The sequence below is a fragment of the Callospermophilus lateralis genome, chromosome 14, assembly GCF_048772815.1.
Source record: "Callospermophilus lateralis isolate mCalLat2 chromosome 14, mCalLat2.hap1, whole genome shotgun sequence".
Taxonomy (NCBI): Eukaryota; Metazoa; Chordata; class Mammalia; order Rodentia; family Sciuridae; genus Callospermophilus; species Callospermophilus lateralis.
The window spans coordinates 105,916,351-105,934,847 of record NC_135318.1 but is presented as its reverse complement, the minus strand read 5'-3'; the positions used below and the strand labels follow the sequence as shown (position 1 = coordinate 105,934,847).

Below are 18,497 nucleotides of genomic sequence, written 5' to 3'. Positions count from 1 at the left end.
CCCTCCTGACAGGATGACCATGACGACAGTGTGTAACTACTTTAAAACCACTGATCGGAGGCCTGGAGGCGGCCTCAGTTTTTAGCAAGTATTCTGAAATCGGGGCGAGAGGAACTCCACTCAAAAGCAAAATGAAAGGCCTAACGAAGAGATCCCAGCGGCACCAGGCTTCTGTGGGGGGCTAGTCCAGTGGACAGCGCCCCCGGGAAGTCTGACTTGGGGGACACCCTGGTACGAGGAGAAGCCAGCCGTGGCTTCAGGACCCTCCCAGGGCGAGTGAAACCCGAGCAGTTCTGCACCGCCCGCGGCCAGGACCACGCCAGGGCCAAGTCCCGTCAGAGGTGACTCGAGCAAAGGACAGCCGGGCCCGCCCGGTGGCCCCTCACCCCGGAGGGGCGACAAAGGCCAGTCCTGCCATCTTGGCCAGAGGTAACGTGGCCCGCGGCCGCCTCCCGCCGCAGGGATCCCCAAGGAGCCCCGGAAAAGCCTCAGGCTTTGGGGCCCGCCCACAGGGCGGGGCCTGGGCGCGCGGAGGGGGCGGGGCCAGAGAGCGCTCTGGGGCGGGGCTTGGCGGGCGGCGGGAGCGGACCCGGCCGAAGCTGGGGGTGGGCCCTCCTGAGCGGCGGCGCCGCCCCGCCCCCGCGCGCCCCCGTGCGGCCAGACGAGTCATTGGTCTGCCGCGGGCGGCCGGCGGCAGCGGTCTCCCCGCCCCTGGCCGGCCTCTCCTTCCTGCTCGGGCCACGGCCGGCGGTCGTCTCGAGGGTCGGGGACGTGGCTGGAGCGGCGCCGGGAGCCGAAGTGCGGAGGAGTGCGGCGTCCGGGAGCGGAGCGATGCTGGGCGTGGCGGCCGGCATGACCCACAGGTACGGGCCGCGCCCCTCCGGCCGCCACGTCGGCTGTCCCGGGGGCGCTCTCACCGGCCGCTCGCGGGCGGCTGGCGTCTGCTGCGACTCTGGGCGGCTTCCCGGCCCAGCCCTGGCGGCCGGGCTCGGGCGGGCGGCCTGGGGACCCCGCGGCCGCGCCGCGCTTCCCAGGGTCCCGCGGCCGGGAGGGTCCCGTGTGGGTGTGGGGGAGCGCGGCGCGGGCGGCCGCCGCCTGGGCCTGGGCCGGGTTCCCGCAGCCGAGGCGTCGGGCTGAGTGGAAGACCCACGTCCCGGCACTGGGGGTGCGGCACCGGCCGGCAGGCCTCGCGACGTGCGGGTTTCCGAACCCTCGTGAGCACGCAGGACCCGAGAGCCGGCAGGAAGCGGAGCCGCGTGCTCACTCCCCGACTGAGTCTGTGAGGCGGTCTCTCCTGACCGGCTGCACCGACTGCCTTTCCCAGTCTTCACGGGCCTCTGGCCGAGTGGACACCGGGCTCCCACTCTGCGGTCTGCGGTCTGCGGTGCCGGGTTTGACTGGACCCTGCGAGGGAGCTCTTCCAGGGACGCCGGGTTGGCTTCCCCAGGTCGGGGCGGTGGGCTTGGTTACTCCGCCAGAACTTAAGAAGGGGCAGTCCTTAGTGGTCAGTCTGACTGTGCAGTCTGAATCCGAAGACGTTTCACACCGTGTTACATGGAAACTCCTGGGTTTGCTCTTACAGTTTGTAACATCAGGTGTCTGTCACTTGGAAGATATGAGCTCACTGCCTGAGGCAGACCCCGGATTCTGATGCATTTCATTCGTATCGATAAAGAACATTTGTTAATATTAACATCTTAAAGTCCTTGAGAATGGGGAAGCTCTCGAACTCAAGGTGGTGGATACTCAGCTTCCAAAATTTTGGTTTTTAATGGAAAGTTTGACTATTATCTTTGACAACGAAATATATTTGGTAGTTTTCCTCGAAGTGACAGGCTTCCAGTTTGAAGGAAATGTCTGACAAACGTGAGTCTGAGTTATAGTGATCTGTCTGTCACATGTTTTTACAGGAGAGATGTTGTTTTCTGAAGAAAGCATCCAAGTCAACTCCCCACTCAGTCACTCATGTCCTTTTCCTTGAGACAACCGTATCATTTTGGTAGGCAGCGGAACTGCTTTATGTATACCTGCCATTGGTCCCAGGTAGCACCAGCGTCAAGATTTAATAATGATGATTTGTACTGTTTCATGGATATTTCTTTTTTAAAAAAGTATTGAATATTAAGTTGATATAGAATTGGAAGTACATGGGACATACAAAGAATAATGGGTGTACAGTGTAAGCAAAGAATAGAAAATAATGATTTCCTTCTTAAGGTCCTCGAGTCTCTCCCTGACCCAGTGTCCCACTCTGATTCCATCCTCTTCCCATTCTGAATTTTCTATTGATAACCCCTTGTTTTTTATTTCTTGGCATTAAGTACATGTATATTGTTGCACAACCATCACTATCAGATATTTCCAGAACTTTTTGCCTTCAGTTTCAGTAACCTTTGTTGGTACTGAAATAAAGAGTACTGAAACTCTGTGCCCATTAAACAATAACTCCTCATTCTTTCTTTCCCCCAGTTCTTGGCAGACACCATTTTACTTTCTGTTTATATGATTTTGACTTCCATGGATACCTCACATAAGTGAGGTATCATAAATATTTATTGCATGTATCATAGCTCTTTTTTTTTTTTTTAAAGAGAGAGTGAGAGAGAGAGGGGAAGAGAGAGAGAGAGAATATTTTTAATATTTTTTTTTTTTTTAGTTTTCGGCAGACACAACATCTTTGTTTGTATGTGGTGCTGAGGATCGAACCCGGGCCGCACACTTGCCAGGCGAGCGCGCTACTGCTTGAGCCACATCCCCAGCCCTCATAGCTCTTTTTCATTGCTGAATAAAATTCCATGGTGTGGGTCTACAACATTTTAACCGTTTAGCTGAAGGATATTTGGGTATTTCCAGTTGGGGAAATTAAGAATAAAGCTACTATGAATGTTTATGTACGTAAGTTTTCCTTTCTTTGGGATAAATGTTCAAGAGTGAGCAGTTGCCAAATTGTACAGTAATTGTATGTTCAGCTTTTTAAGAAATGGACAGATTTTTTCCAAAGTGCCTATACCATTTTATTGAGGACACTTAAAAGTGAAATAGGCATTTTTTTTTTTTCTGCAAGTTTGTGTAGATGAAGAGTTCAGTTATTCTATCACTGCCTTGGTAAGTGCTAGAAGACCAGCAGCTGGCAAACCCCTAGAAAAGGTCTTCTTTGAGAAGCATTGTTAAAAGTCATAATCCTATTTGATGAGGGATGTGAAGGCATTGGGGTAATTAAAAGGGAGCATTTATAAAGACTACTCTTAAAAATGCCTACTGAGTGCTGGTTGTAGTGTGTGCTTTGTAGTCTTGGGAAGTTGTAATAGGAGGTAATAACTAAGACTTGAAGAATCAATATGGAAAAAGTAACTTTCTGCCCTTAGGGCTTTTCCGTGATTCCCCTGATGTCTAGTGCCATCATGAAGAGGGGAACTGTAATGGCAGGGAGTGTCTTCGTAAAACTTCAGTGTTCTGGGCCAGTTTTTAATGGTTAGGAGGTTGAGTTCTTGATTTTTAAGAAAGAAAGCCAGTGAAAATTTGGTGGTAGAAAAGATACCTTCAGGGCTGGGGTTGTGGCTCAGTGGTAGAGTGCTCGCCTGGCACGTGTGAGGCCCTGGGTTTGATCCTCAGCACTACATAAAAGTAAATAAATAGAATAAAGGTCTTGTGTCCAACTACAACTAAAAAATAAATATTAAAAAAAAAAGAAAGAAAAGATACCTTCAGTTCTAGGTTGTTCTATGTTGTGAAGGCTTAGAGAAAACTGTCTATCAGAATTGTGCTACCTTTAATTTATTATCCCTCCCCTTTTCCTTTGTTGTAGCCTCTTGACTATCTTGTGGGTGGCTCTTTTTTTGCTTTTGTGGATAAAGTAACTTTCTTTTCCTCCCACAGAGGGCCTTAGAGCCCCTCTACTGGGCTAGGGAAACTCAACAACTTTAGAAAAATCAGAGCAGGAGAGTCTCCATTTTCATTAATGTTATGTTTGTTCTTCGGTAATCATTTAAATAAACCTCAGAATAAGTCATGTTCTTAACTAGGTGTGCACTTAAATAGAAGGAAAATCATCTCAAACCATTTATCGATTTTATAGTTCTTGTAACTGTAAGTTGTGGTTTTCTACCCATGAGAATATCATCTACTTTACATGCTGGACTGTTGCTACATTGTCTTCCAAAAACTTTAATTTTGAAATACTTCAGATGGGCTGTAATACCTGTTGCCATATACCGTACATTCTTCAGCAGCAGCGGTTTTCTCATCCTGACATCTCATTTCTGTGGGTGGGGAGAGTAGGCATTTTTTGCATTGTTTTCATGTTGGAGCATGTTTTGGAGCTTGATGAGTCTGTAGTGCCTTGAGAGGTAGAAAGAGGGGTGCTAGGAATTAGTTTGAGTGCTGACAGTGTGTTCCTGGTGGTAGGAGGCACAAGATCTAGCATTAGGATACTAGAAGTATGGAGCCTCAGAGTCAAGTAACATAAAGGATAAAAACATTTATAACAAGTGTTTATACCCATTCCTTTTGTACCAAAATAGAATTAAAAGTTACATGTGGGGGGGCTGGGGTTGTGGCTCAGTGGTAGAGTGCTTGCCTAGCATGTATGAGGTACTGGGTTCGATTTTCAGCACCACATATAAATAAACTAATAAAATAAAGATCCATCAATGTCTTAAAAAATAAAATTGCCGCAGTCCGGCTGCAGCAAAATAACTGGGGGGTGACGAACAACTTGTATAGATTGATACAGCAGGAGTGGAAGCCGTTTATTGTAGGACAGGAGTGGTATTTATACATTCCACACAGCTTATCTTAATTAGCATAAACTAGATACAGCAGTCAACCAATAAGGAATTTCCACACTTAATGGCTGACTGGCGTTACTTCACAAACCACTCCCTCTGGCACTTTGCCAGGCGCCATCCAGACTTGTTTACAGACTCTAACATTTCTCTGGCAAAATGCCAGGCGCCTCTAACATAAAATAAGTTATAAGTGGGGCTGTGGCTGTAGCTCAGTGTTACAGCACCTGCCTTGCACATGTAAGGCACTGGGTTTGATCCTCAGCACCACATAAAAATAAATAAATAAAGATACTGTGTCCATCTACAATTACTATAAAACAACAAAAACAAAAAAGTTAAATTGTTCATAACTGCTTTTTTGTTTCGTTTAAGGATTTTTATTTATTTATTTTGGGGGGCATGGTACTAGGATTTGAACCCATGGGAGCTTTATCCTCAAGACACATCCCCAGCTCTTTTCAGTTTTTAATTCTGAGACAGGTCTTGCTAAGTTGCTGAGGCTGGCCTTAAACTTGGAATTCTCCTGCCTCCTCCTTCTGAGTCCCTGGGATTATAGGAATGTGCCTATTGTGCCTGGCTCAGAGTTAGGAATAGAGTGCAAACTTCTGATATTAGTGTGAGGTCTCCTCTACTGTACTATGCTAGTTTTCTCTGTTGCTGTATTCAAACGGCATTATATATTACCTTCTTATCTATGTTGTAAATGTCATGAAGGCCATGACCTTGTCAGGTATATCTGAACTCCCTATCATAGTCAGTTTTGCATTACTGGAACAAAATACCCAAGACAGTCTTAACTTCATAAGGAAAAGAAATTTATTTAACAATTTTTGGAGATTGAAAGTCAGACAGGATGGCACAGGATCTGGCAAAGATTCCCTTTACTTGTGTTACTTCATGGTAGTTGACAGTGATGAAAGTTCTTGCAAAAGGGAGAGATCACATCTTGAAACAGAAATCCAGAGAGGGCTTGTCTTGCCCGTTTTATAACTATCTTCCCAGAGAACTAACTCAGGGTCCCACAGATACTGCCTTAAGCCCTTCTAAGGGCAATGCTCCAGTGACCTAAGGACCTCATACTAAGCCTTATCTCTTAAGAGTCCCAACATCTGGTCAGCAATTACATACTAAAGACCAAGCTCCTGATACTTGAATTGTTGGGGAAGTCATATTCAAACCTTAGCAACTCCACTAACAAAGTAACAACTCTGGAAGTGTGAATTAATTTGGAAATATTGTCCCCAAATTGTTCTAGTACAGGGTTTTAGATATCACTGTGTTTTAAGTGGATAGATTACTTTTGTGAAATATGTTCTAGGAGGCATGGTATTTTTGGTGCCTTTGTCTACACCTGGAAATCTTCCTTCTCAGAAACTAAGGTCTACTCACTTATCCATGTCCAGTGTCTCTACAAGTCACAGTTTAAGAGATTCCTTTCTATTGACTGGCTTCTCTACTGATCAGTTAAGTGACGAATACTGTCAACATTTGCTTGAATGGATTATAAGTTTATTTCTTATTGGGAAATATTTATTTTTAAAGCAGGGCACATTACTATTACATGTAAATCTGTCTTATTAGCACAGTAAGGAACCAGAGGGTAGGCAAATGCAGCATTTGTTACACAATGCAGTATATTCAACAGATTTTTTTTTTTTTTTTAATGTGTGAGGCACTGTCCAATACACCTGATGAAATGCAATATAAGACATGGTCCCTGCTCTTGAGAATTTTAACTGTACTATCATTCATCTGGTTGCAGATTTTCATAAAGTACTACTTGGGTCATATTACCCCCTGTTTTCAAAATATTAATAAGTTTCTTATTTCCTATCAAATAAGGTCTAAACTTTAGAGACTATAATTAAGATTGTTTGTGATTTGGCCCCACTTTTGGCCCAAACTATTCCATTAGTCTATGTTTCTCTAACCCTAACCACCATTTTCTAGAAACATCTAATGATTTCCTATTTCAATGCTTTTCCTCATGTTGTTCGGCCTGGAGAATTACCGTCTTCTGTGTTTTTTTCTTTTCTTTCGGTACCAGGGAGTGAACCCAGGGGCACTTAATCACTGAGCCACATCCCTAGCCCTTTTTATATTTTATTTTGAGACAAGGTCTTGCTAAGTTGCTGAGGGTCTCACTAAGTGCTGGTCTGGCTTTGAGTTGGTGTTCGGCCTCCTGAGCCACTGGGATTATAGGAGTGTGCCACTGCGCCTGGCCTGTACTGTGTCTTCTTGGCAGCTGGAGCAAAATTGCCACTTTTCCCTTGAAGTAATGAATTTTGGGAACGTTTGTTGAGCTCCTGCCATGTGCTGAGAAGTTAGAAATTTAGAGCTTTATCAATTCTCCCTAAGAAATTTCTGTTTTGTATTATGGTTTTGGGTATATGTGTCTAATCTTTTCTGTCAAATGATAATCTTTGGAAGTAAAAGAATATCTTAATCAAATATATTAAATATCCAAAGATATATAATCTATATCTAAATAGGCTTTAGTTTTCTTTTTATAACCTCATTTGTTAAGGAATTGAAAAGTTCAGGACTAGCTTAGTGTCTATGACATTGTTTGAATAAACTCACAAAACTTTGAGGAAAACAAGATAGCTTTCACATTTGGTTTAACTTGACTCTATAGTGCATTAATATATAGTGGCAGGGACCCAACATCTATGAAGCATTGGAAAGAAATTCAAATATATAATTCCTTGTTTAGTTTATTTCATTCCCCTGCCAAGCCACTTAAAAAAAAAAAAAAAAACGACTCTTGGTAATAACAATTTTTTTAAATTAATTATCTACTTTTACACAAATACTTTAAAGTTATTATTTTACACAATAAATTTTATTGTCACAGACACACCATGATTGAGGTAGGATTTTTATGCCTATTTTACAGGTGAGGAACTCAAATGGCCAAGAACACTGTCACAGTTTGCTGACAGAGCTGAGGTTTACACTGAAGATCCCTGCAGAGCCCTGTGTCTCCTCAGTTCACACAACTGGTGGAAAAGGGATCACAGTTCTCTACTTTTCCTAGGTTTCAAGGCCTTTACAAGCTTGACCAACCTATCCAGTTTTATTCCCTAGTACTCTTCAGCTTACATCATCTTATTGCAAAACATATTACAATCCTTGATTTTTGTTATTCTTGTGCCAGGAATAATCCCCCCCTTGTCTTTGAGGGGGCAGGAGTTCTCAAATCTTAATCTCGAGGCTTCCAGCCTAAACTCCTTTGTTTTGAAGATGGTGTCCTTGTTTCAGTACCCGTTAGGCTTTTCTTCTTGACCTTCTATAGAATGCATTAGGTATTTGTGTGCAACTCAGATTTCCATTATTCTCACTTCAACTCTTGACAAGCCTTGTATTAACAACTATGTATGTACTGTACCATAGGAAAAGTTTGAAAAAAAATCTTTTAAGAATTAAAAAAAAAAAATCTTTCTAGTTGTCAATGGACCTTTATTTTATTTATTTATATGTGATGCTGAGACTCCAAACCAGTGCTTCACACATGCTAGACAAGCGCTCTACCACTGAGCCATAACCCCAGCCCCATCTTTAAGAAATTTAAGTAAGGAAATGGTAATTTGTCACTAGTTATTATTAAATAAGATTGTTATTTATTTAAGACACTGGGAATAGCCAAATGTTTGGTTCTCAGGAAGTAGGAAAATGTCAGTCATGGTTGTGTTCAATCAGAGGCCAGATTTATTTGAATGTTATATGGGAAACTCATGAATTAGGTAAAGCAATTCTCTCAAAACTTGGGATATATAGACTAATCATGGCATGGGACTTATGCTGAAAACAGATGATTTAGCCTTCTTGGGGGAGAAACATGAAATCTATGCACCCAATTTTTTTTTTTATAGAGGACTTCAAACATACAAAACTGGAATAGTGAATCTCCATGCACTGCTCCCCAGCTTCAGTAATTATTGACTGGTGGTAAATCTTTGACTGAGGGCCATTCTTTTTCCATTCCTCTCTCCTCTATGTCATATATAGAGATATTAATATTAATATGTATCCTTAAAAGATAAAGACACTTCTAAAAAGCACTTTAAGAATATTAACCACATCATCACACTTGAAAAAGATTAATACTAATTCCTTGGTGTCACCATCTACGTAGTTAATATTCAAATTTCTATTGTTTCAAACATTTTATTGTATTTTTTAAAGTAGAATCTAAAGAAGGTTTAAGGGTTTTTTAATTTTTTTTTTTTTTAGTTGTAGATGGACACAATGCCTTTATTTTATTTATTTTTATGTGGTGCTGAGGATTGAACTCAGTGCCTCACACATGCTAGGTGAGCACTCTACCACTGAGCCACAACCCCAGCCTCCACGCTTATGTATTTTGAAGGTTAATAAATCTTTCAGCCTCTTTTAGCACATAGGTACCTTTTCATGTTTTTTTATTGCTTTTGTGATGTTGTTTTGTTATTGTTGTTGTTTGCCCTGAATAATTTGCTGTAGTTTAGATTGGTAGATTGCGCCCTTGGGGTATATAGTGTAACATCCTTTGTTATATAAATTGTTGATTTGATCTAAAGAAGCAGTTCTCAAATTTCTTGGTCTCAGGACCACTTTACACTTATAAATTATTGAGGACTGCTGTGGTGTGAATGTTTCCTCTAAATTCATGTTGACTTTTTTTGGGAGGGGGTTGCTGTGGGATTGAATTCAGGGGCACTCAACTACTGAGCCATATCCCCAGCCCTATTTTGTATTTCATTTTATTTTTAAAAAATATTTTTTAGTGTTGATGGACCTTTATTTTATTCATTTATTTATAGATGGTACCCTTGGGGTATATAGTGTAACATCCTTTGTTATATAAATTGTTGATTTGATCTAAAGAAGCAGTTCTCAAATTTCTTGGTCTCAGGACCACTTTACACTTATAAATTATTGAGGACTGCTGTGGTGTGAATGTTTCCTCTAAATTCATGTTGACTTTTTTTGGGAGGGGGTTGCTGTGGGATTGAATTCAGGGGCACTCAACTACTGAGCCATATCCCCAGCCCTATTTTGTATTTCATTTTATTTTTAAAAAATATTTTTTAGTGTTGATGGACCTTTATTTTATTCATTTATTTATAGATGGTACCCTTGGGGTATATAGTGTAACATCCTTTGTTATATAAATTGTTGATTTGATCTAAAGAAGCAGTTCTCAAATTTCTTGGTCTCAGGACCACTTTACACTTATAAATTATTGAGGACTGCTGTGGTGTGAATGTTTCCTCTAAATTCATGTTGACTTTTTTTGGGAGGGGGTTGCTGTGGGATTGAATTCAGGGGCACTCCACCACTGAGCCACAACCCCAGCCCCTATTTTGTATTTTCTTTAGAAATAGGGTCTCACTGAGTTTTTTAGTACCTCGCCACCGTTGCTGAGGCTGGCTTTGAACTTGGGATTCTCCTGCCTCAGCCTTCTGAGCCACTGGGATTACAGGTATGTGCCACTGAGCCTAGCTCATGTTGAAATTTAATTGCCGTTAATAGTATTGGGAGGTGAGACTTTGAGAGATATGATTAATGACGTTATGAAAGGGAGAGTTTGGTTCCCTCTTGGTGCTTTGTCCTTCCACCTTTTTCGATGAGATGATGCAGCAAGAAGGCCCTCAGCAGATGCCAGCACCTTGATCTTGAACTTTTTAGCTCTCAAAATTGAGAGAAAATAAACTTCTGTTTGTTATAAAGTATGTAGTCTCAGGTATTCTGTTTTAGCAGCACAAAATAGACTGAGACAGTACCCTGAAAAGCTTCACAGTATTTGAAATTTAATAAACTTTTTTTGCACATTAAAATAAATAATGTATTTTGTAATTATTTTTCAAAAAAATAAATTTGTGAACTGGGGTTATGGCTCAGAGGTAGAGCGCTTGCCTAGTATGCGTGAGGCACTGGGTTCCATCCTCAGCACCATATAAAAATAAAATAAAGATATTGTGTCCATCTATAACTAAAAAATAAGTATTCAAAAAAATAAATTTGTGAAAAGAGTGTCTTAAAACAAAAAAAAAGTTTTTTGCGAGACTCTTTAAATCTTACTAGAAGAGAACGAGTATTCAATCAGTTATAATAGTTCATGTCATGGAGCTTCTGGAAAACTCTACTGTATACTAGTGAGAAAATAAAAACAAAAAAAATCTTAGTGTTATGAAAATAGTGTGGCTTCTTAGGTCACCATGGAAACTGCTGATCTAGAAGTGAGTTTGGTAAGATTCAGGTTTGATCTCCATCATATCCCATGCTACACATAGATGGTAAGTATTGGGTTCTTGCATATTTCATACATAGTATGTGGCATGTCTCTTGTTGATTTGTGTCTTTGGAATCCTGAAAGGAGAGGAGAAAGCCCATTATACTTAATTTCTCAATTGAAAGAGCTTGATATATATTAAAAAAACATGATCTAACTATATGCCGTCTAAGAAACTCACTCCAAATATAACAGTATAGGCAAATTGAAAGTAAAAGATGCATTTTGCAAAATTCAGTCAAAGGAACTCAAAGGTGACTTTATTATAGTCAATCATATAGACATCAGATAAAGTGGACTTGAGAGGAAGTAAATTACCAGAGACAATACTTAACAATAGCAGAACACTTTCTTCTCAAGTTCCTTTGGCACTTCTTATGTCATGTACATCTATAAAGAACAAATAAAAAATTTTTAAAAAGTTTCTATGGAACGTATACCAAGATAGATTATATTTTGGTCCATAAACTTCAAAAAATTTTAAAAGAATTGGAATCAGTCTAGAAATCAAACTACAAGTCAGGAACCTAAATATCATAGGAAAATCTAACAATGTTTCTAAAAAAGCATTCTTTTATATAGTTCATAAGTCAAAGAGAAAGAGAGAATGAAGAAACACATTGAACTAAGTAAAAATGAAAATGCAACATATCAAAATTTGTAGGACATAAAGTAGAGCTGGGAGGAAAATATATAGTATTGAATGCACTAGAAAAGAAGAAAAGTCTCAAATCAGTAATTGTAGCTCTCATATGTTAAGAACCTTCAAAGAAAGAAAAAAGCCAGGCATGGTGGCGCACACTTGTAATCCCAGCAATTTGGGAGGCTGAGGCAGCAGTATCACAGTTTCCAAGCCAGCCTCAGCAATTTAGCAAGACCCTATCCCAAAATTAAAAAAAAAAAAAAAAAATTAAAAGGTTGGGGATGTGGCTCAGTGGTTAAGCCATTGGGTTCAATTCCAAGTTAAAGAAAAAAAGTAAATAATGAAAAAGAAGAAGAGAATAAATCCAAAACAAGCAAGAGGAAAATAAAAAACCTAAAATCAAGCCTGACACAGTAATGTGTGCCTGTAATCCTAGCAGCTCTGGAGGTTGAAACAGGAGGATCGTAAGTTCCTAGCCAGCCTCAGCAACTTAGCAGATCCATAAGCAACTTAGTGAGTCCCTGTCCCAAAATAAAAAATAAAAAAGACTGAGGATGTGGCTCAGTGGGAGAGCATCCTTGAGTTCAATCCCCAGTACCCAAACCAAAAAATAACAAAAAAACAAACCACGAGAAACCAATATAATTAAAACTAAAAAATTTAAGAATCAGTGAAAAGAGTTGTTTCTTTGAAAAGATCATTACGGTAGACAAAACTTTAGCAAAATTGATGGGGGAAAGACATAAATTATCAATATCAAAAATAAAGCAAGGGAGGGTCTGGAGTTGTAGCCCAGTGGTAGAGCGCTTGCCTCCTATGTGAGGCACTGGGTTCGATTGCATTGAGTTCTATTCCCAGCACCACATATACATAAGCAAATAAAATAAAGGGTAATTAAAAGGGTAATAAAGGAATTATATTAACATCTACACATGGAACAGTTCCTCTAAAAGCATCATTTATCTTAAATTACATACAATCTCTTTCTGAAAATAAAATGGGAAGGAATACTTCCCATACATTTTATAAAGCTAGTACAAGATGTGCATTCTCTGCCCAAACCAGAGAATGCACAAAAAGAAAAAATCCCAGTGTCTCGGGAGGCAGAGGAAGGAGGGAGGATCAGGAGTTGAAAGCAGTCTTGGCAAAAGTGAGGCACTAAGCAACTCAATGAGACCCTGTCTCTAAATAATAGTACGAAATAGGGCAGGGGATGTGGCTTAGTGGCGGAGTGCCTCTGAGTTCAATCCCCAGGACCAAAAAAAAAAAAAAAAAAAGAAAACCATAGACCAATATTCCAAATGAATATATGAATATAGATATAAAAATTTCTTAGCAAAATATTAGCAAATATAACAACAATATATAAAAAGAAATGTAGTACTCTGTGATTAAATGGATTTTTCAGAACGCAAAGCTGGTGCAACATGGTGAAGATTAGTTGTAATACAGGATATTCACTAGCTAAAGAAGAAAGTTAGTATGATTATATCAATTTGTGCAGGAAAACTCTCAGAAAAATAATAGCAATGAGGTAGGCAAATAATGTCTCCCACAATATGGTTGTGGCAGTGTTAAACAAATTACTGTGTGTCAAACATGCAGAACAGTGCCCAAGCAGGTTAATAGTAGTGTTTGCTATTATTATATTTTTTGTTAGCTAAAATGAAGAAACAAAAGACTTCATTAATAAGTGTAAAAATGTAAGAACTATTTTATGTAACTCAAAGCCATACAGAAGCAGGTAACAGGCTGGTTTGACCTCTGGATGCTGTTTTGCAGACTTCAATTTTATCACTGTTTCATTAGGGGGATATGCAAAATGGTGATATTCTGATTGGTGTTTAAGACATTTCAAGTCTTAGCTGTAGTACTGCTAAAAAGACAAGCTTCAGGCTGGGGTTGTGGCTTAGTGGTAGAGTGCTGGCCTAGCATGCATGAGGCACAGGGTTTGATTCTCAGCACCACATAAATGTAAAATAAACATATTATGTCCACTTAAAACTAAAAAATAAATATTAAAAAAAAGATAAGCCTTCCTTAGTGACTACTTGGTAACCTGATGATACAGATTGACAGATTGCAAATTACTTTTATCTTTATTGTTTAATATTGTCCAGTCTTCTCAATAATTATGTGTGTTGCCTTATTTTATATCACTTTTATATAATACTGGACCTAGAAGCTTCTCAGAAAAGTACATTGTTCATGGTAGAGTTTAGGTGCACTTTTTCTATCTTGAATTATTGATTTTCCCCTTGCTTTCAGATTGCTACGCCACCCCACTTTGTACCAGGGATTGAACCTAGTGGGCTCAACCACTGATCCACATTTTTTTCCATTGTATGTTTTATTTTGAGAGAGGGTCTTGCTAAGTTGCTGAGGGTGGCTTGGAACTTGAGGTACTCCTGCCTCAACCTTCATAGCTGTAGGTATGTGCCACCAAATTACAATTTTTTTCCCCCAGTATGGGTCATTGAACCCAAGTCCTGGCCTTATGCATGCTAGGCAAGCACTCTACCACTGAACTATATCCCCAGCCCTTCTCCCTAACCTTTAAGTGAATGTTGGTGTGAGCCCCTCTGGTTAGGTTTGTTTCCATACTTTCTGGAAGTCCTTTGGAGTGGGGATAAATTCCAATCATTTTGAATGATCAAAATTATTAGCTGATTGGCATTCCATTGAAGGATATAGTTAATGTTTGGATCATTTACAGCTGAACCCATAGAACCTGGCTGTCTATTCCTTAGCAAATTTGGCTGTAACTTGAGTGACCCCCCCCCCCTTTTTTTTTTAAAGCAGTGGTATAAGCTAGGCACTGTGGTGCATGTCTGTAATCTGGTGGCTTGGGAGGCCAAGACAGAAGGATCTCAAGTTTGAGGTCAACCTCAGTAACTTAGCAAGGCCCTAAGCAGCTCAGTAAGACCTTGTCTTAAAATAAAAAGTAGAAAGGGCTGGATGTAGCTTAGTGGTAAAGTGCCCTGGGGTTCAATCCCCAGCACCCAAACAAACCAAAAAAAAAGAAGCAGTGGTATAAATATGTTTGTTTGTTAAATATCATGTGAGGTTTTAAATATTTTCATTGAAAGATATTAAAGGTGTCTAGATTAATGGGCACGGTTATGTTGGTTATGGAGACTATTGAAAAGCACCTGTAATTGGGTACGGTGGCGCATACCCGTAATCCCAGCTGCTCTGGAAGCTGAGGTAGGAGGATTGCCAGTTCAAAGCCAGCCTCAGCAAAAGCAAGATGCTAAGCAACTCAGTGAGACCCTGTCTCTAAACAAAATACAAAAAAATAGGCCTGGGGATGTGGCTTAGTGGTTGAGTGCCCCTGAGTTCAATCCCTGATCCCCCTGACCCAAAAAAAGAAAAGCCCCTGTAAATCATTTGGATTTTAACCATGATCGTTTTTTAAATGGATAACAAATTTTCCTTACTGATGCTTGTGCTTGAATTGTTTTATTTTCAGTATATGTTTCCCTGTGTCTCATGTTTGTATCATGAGTAACGTGACAGGTCTGTGAATGACTGGTTTGGAGTTTCTGATTTCAATTTATAAGAAGAAAGGATGATAAAGTTCATTAAGAGGAGTTGTGTTTTGAAGTTAAATTTAAGTTAAATATACATTTTGAATAAAGTTTTTCCTCACCGTTTGGATTCTAAAACGGCAATTTGTCTTCAACACAAGACTGACAATGTAGCAGCTAGACTGTTGCTTCCATGCTTAGTGATATTATAGTTAAGTTTCAAATTGTGGGGAAGTAAGATAAATTATATTTCAGCCAGGACATACATGTCATCACTGAAGGACAGTAGGACAGAGATGGAATTTGATGAGGTTTAGAATGTCTTTTTTTTTTTTTTTTTTTAAACACAATGCCTTTATTTTTATGTGGTGCTGAGGATTGAACCCGAGTCCCGCCTGGCTAGGCGAGCGAGAATATCTTTTTAAACCCTTAGACATGATTGTGAGAGTATATCCAGCACAGATTAGTTTGTGGCCTGTTGGCTTCAAGGGGCTGGATGCCCTCCTGGTAGTCTCCCAGACCTGGGCTCATAGAGACAGAAGCAGAAGGTCTCAGATAAAAATGACATGCACTAAGCTTGTAATTAGCCAGAAGGGACGTTTGACATTTTAACTTTTATCTTCGAATGAGCTTAGATTTATTCTTTGGACATCCTAGAAGCCAAAGTATATGAATATAGGTTAAACTTGAGCGTGGTTCCTCAGGCTTAGGTTGAATGCCTGTTGTTCTAATGGGAAGTTTTAGAACAAAACAAACACTCAATCACTACTCTTATGTTTTCTCTTTCAGAGAGTGTGGGGATATGATGTCCCAAATATCACAGTTGAAGGTCATTGCCTGCCTTAGTATATTTTGATTCCTTTGGGTTTTAGTGGGTTGCTGCCATAATAGTTCTTTCTTTGGAATACAGTGTAGACTTTGTCAGAGTGAAGCGTGTTTTAGGAAAGATGGAGTAGTCTTCATTGGAATCTGAAGATAGAGTAATTCATCTACCAATTGAGCAGACTTTTGTTTTAGGAGTGTGGGTAGTGGCATTTTTGTAATAGGCAAGAAGGCTTTGTAAACATGACTTGAGACTGGTTTTCTCTTTTTAAAAATGGATCCAATAAAGTAAAAGCTAGCTTCACAGAATCTGAAAAGTTGTCTTCACACTAACCCATTTTAGGTCATTGAATGTATTTACATGACTGAGGATAATGATGAAAAATGTGTTTAAAATTTTTAAAAAGCTATATGTGTGAAACACTAGATTATCTGTCTGGTTTATCAGATTGGCCATAATTATAATGACATAACTTTGAGATTGTTTATAAGGCCAATGCTAATTTCTGGAGCAATTTAATGTGTTTCTGGACTTAATGTGCTTTTTTTTCCCCCTTAGTTTTCACCATGGGAAGCAGTGTAATACATGACAGCATTTTTAGCCTAGACTTTCCTCCTGAGTTAACTTACATACAATTCTGTAGGAAGCCAGCATGCAAAGTACAGGCAATGCTCTGAGTCCACTTAATTCACTTAAAAAAAAAAAATGCTGGCTAACCCACATTAGGAAATGAGAACATATTTTGTGTTTTGGACATTGGCCAGATCTGTACAAAGTATGGAACATCTGCAATCTGTTTAAATCATTTTCTTTGTGTTTTGCAATGAAATGTTTTATTCACGAGTATGTATGTTATATGTAGTATGAAACCTTCTTCACTTTATACCTGAATTTTATAGTACTTGTCAGGTGCTTTCCCTTTGTCAGTGATACTTACGACAAAGAACATTGGTGAAATATAGAAAATGATGCTTAATTTTAATACAGAACTCTGCTAAATTTGACAGAAAACAAAAGTCCCAGTGATTCCTTAAAATTTCAGAGGTCTATATTTTTCCCCCACAAGGGTCATTTTGGGACCGTGAGAATAGACTTAAAAAGAAGTGTTTTCTGAACTTGAGCCCTTTTGATTTTTTTAAAGCAAAACAAAACAAAACAAAAAATTTGTATTTCTTCCTGATGATGTGCCCAGTCATTTAGAATGCTTTCTATGAAGGAAGTTGTGATGATAGGTTTTAGAATGTGCAGGATGGGGATGATGAGAACTCTAAGGATATGAGGCTTGGGAAACTTTTACAAAGAATTTTTTTTTTTCCTCAGTCATAGTTAATCACTCTTTCCAGGAGAGTGATTTTATATCCCACTCATAAAACAGTACATGTCACATCATAGGCACTCAATAATAATAATAAATAATTGTCAAATGAATAAATGATAATGTATTTTATTTGGTATGCATAGTTTTTGTTTGGTTCAGTGGTTCAATATTTCTGTAAATATTGCCATAAAATGTTATGTGGTAGATGCTAATGAGGAACTTTTCAGTTGGCACTGAATTAGACTTGGATTATTTCAATAATACTGTGCAAGCACAGTATTTCTTTTCTTCCTTAGAGGTCAATGAAGGAATAGTTATTTGACATGGAAAGATGCTATATTCTGGATAAATGAATCTACTATGTGATTGGGTTAAATCTTTTAGATCTAACATTAACTTTTTTAATAAACTTCCTCATTTTTTCATATTAATATGTAGTTTCAATAATGTTAATCAAAATTTCAGGTGGAGTTCTTTTGGTAAAATTGACAAACTTATCTTCAAGGTTCTTGGGAAGAATGAACAGGCAAGAATAGCAAAGCACTAGTTATTCAAAGGAAGAGTAAATTCATAAAATCTGTGAGTAAAATAATTTGGCAGTGTTATGTCAGGACCGAACTGATTGGTGATCTGTAATCTGTAATTTTCATTTCTGTAAAATAAACTTAAGCAAGTAGAGAAAACTTGGTGTGAAAAGATTTTTGCAGCATTATTTAGATAAGCCGAAAGTTTATATTGCCTAAGTAAACAATCATAGGTCATTTAAAATACCTATGACACCCTAAAATTTAGTGAAATAATATAATTTAAAAATATTTATTGGGCTGGGGTTGTGGGTCAGTGGTAGAGTGCTTGCCTAGGACGTACATATAAATGAAATAAAGGTATTGTGTCCAACTACAACTAAAAAATAAATATCAAAAAAATATTTATTAAAGCTTTATAATATTACATCATGATAATAGAAAAGCAGTATGTGAAGTTTTAGGCATGGTATGATTACAACATTTAAGCATAAAATAGTGGGGAAAAATAAAAAGTGCTTTTAAAAAATTATATTGCAGTATAATTTATATACCACAAAAATCATCATCGTAAGTGGGTAAGGTTTTTATATAT

General features: G+C 39.2%; 1 protein-coding gene across 1 annotated transcript in view; it reads left to right on the top strand.

Annotated features, from left to right (window-relative positions):
- The first annotated feature begins 671 nt into the window (after nucleotides 1–671).
- Lims1 (LIM zinc finger domain containing 1) overlaps nucleotides 672–18,497 on the top strand; it is a 156,912-nt gene continuing 139,086 nt past the window's right edge. The window contains exon 1 of the mRNA XM_076832586.2: nucleotides 672–863. Coding sequence (XP_076688701.1) covers nucleotides 832–863 — 32 coding nt within the window. The 5' untranslated portion in view covers nucleotides 672–831. The remainder of the gene's footprint in view (nucleotides 864–18,497) is intronic.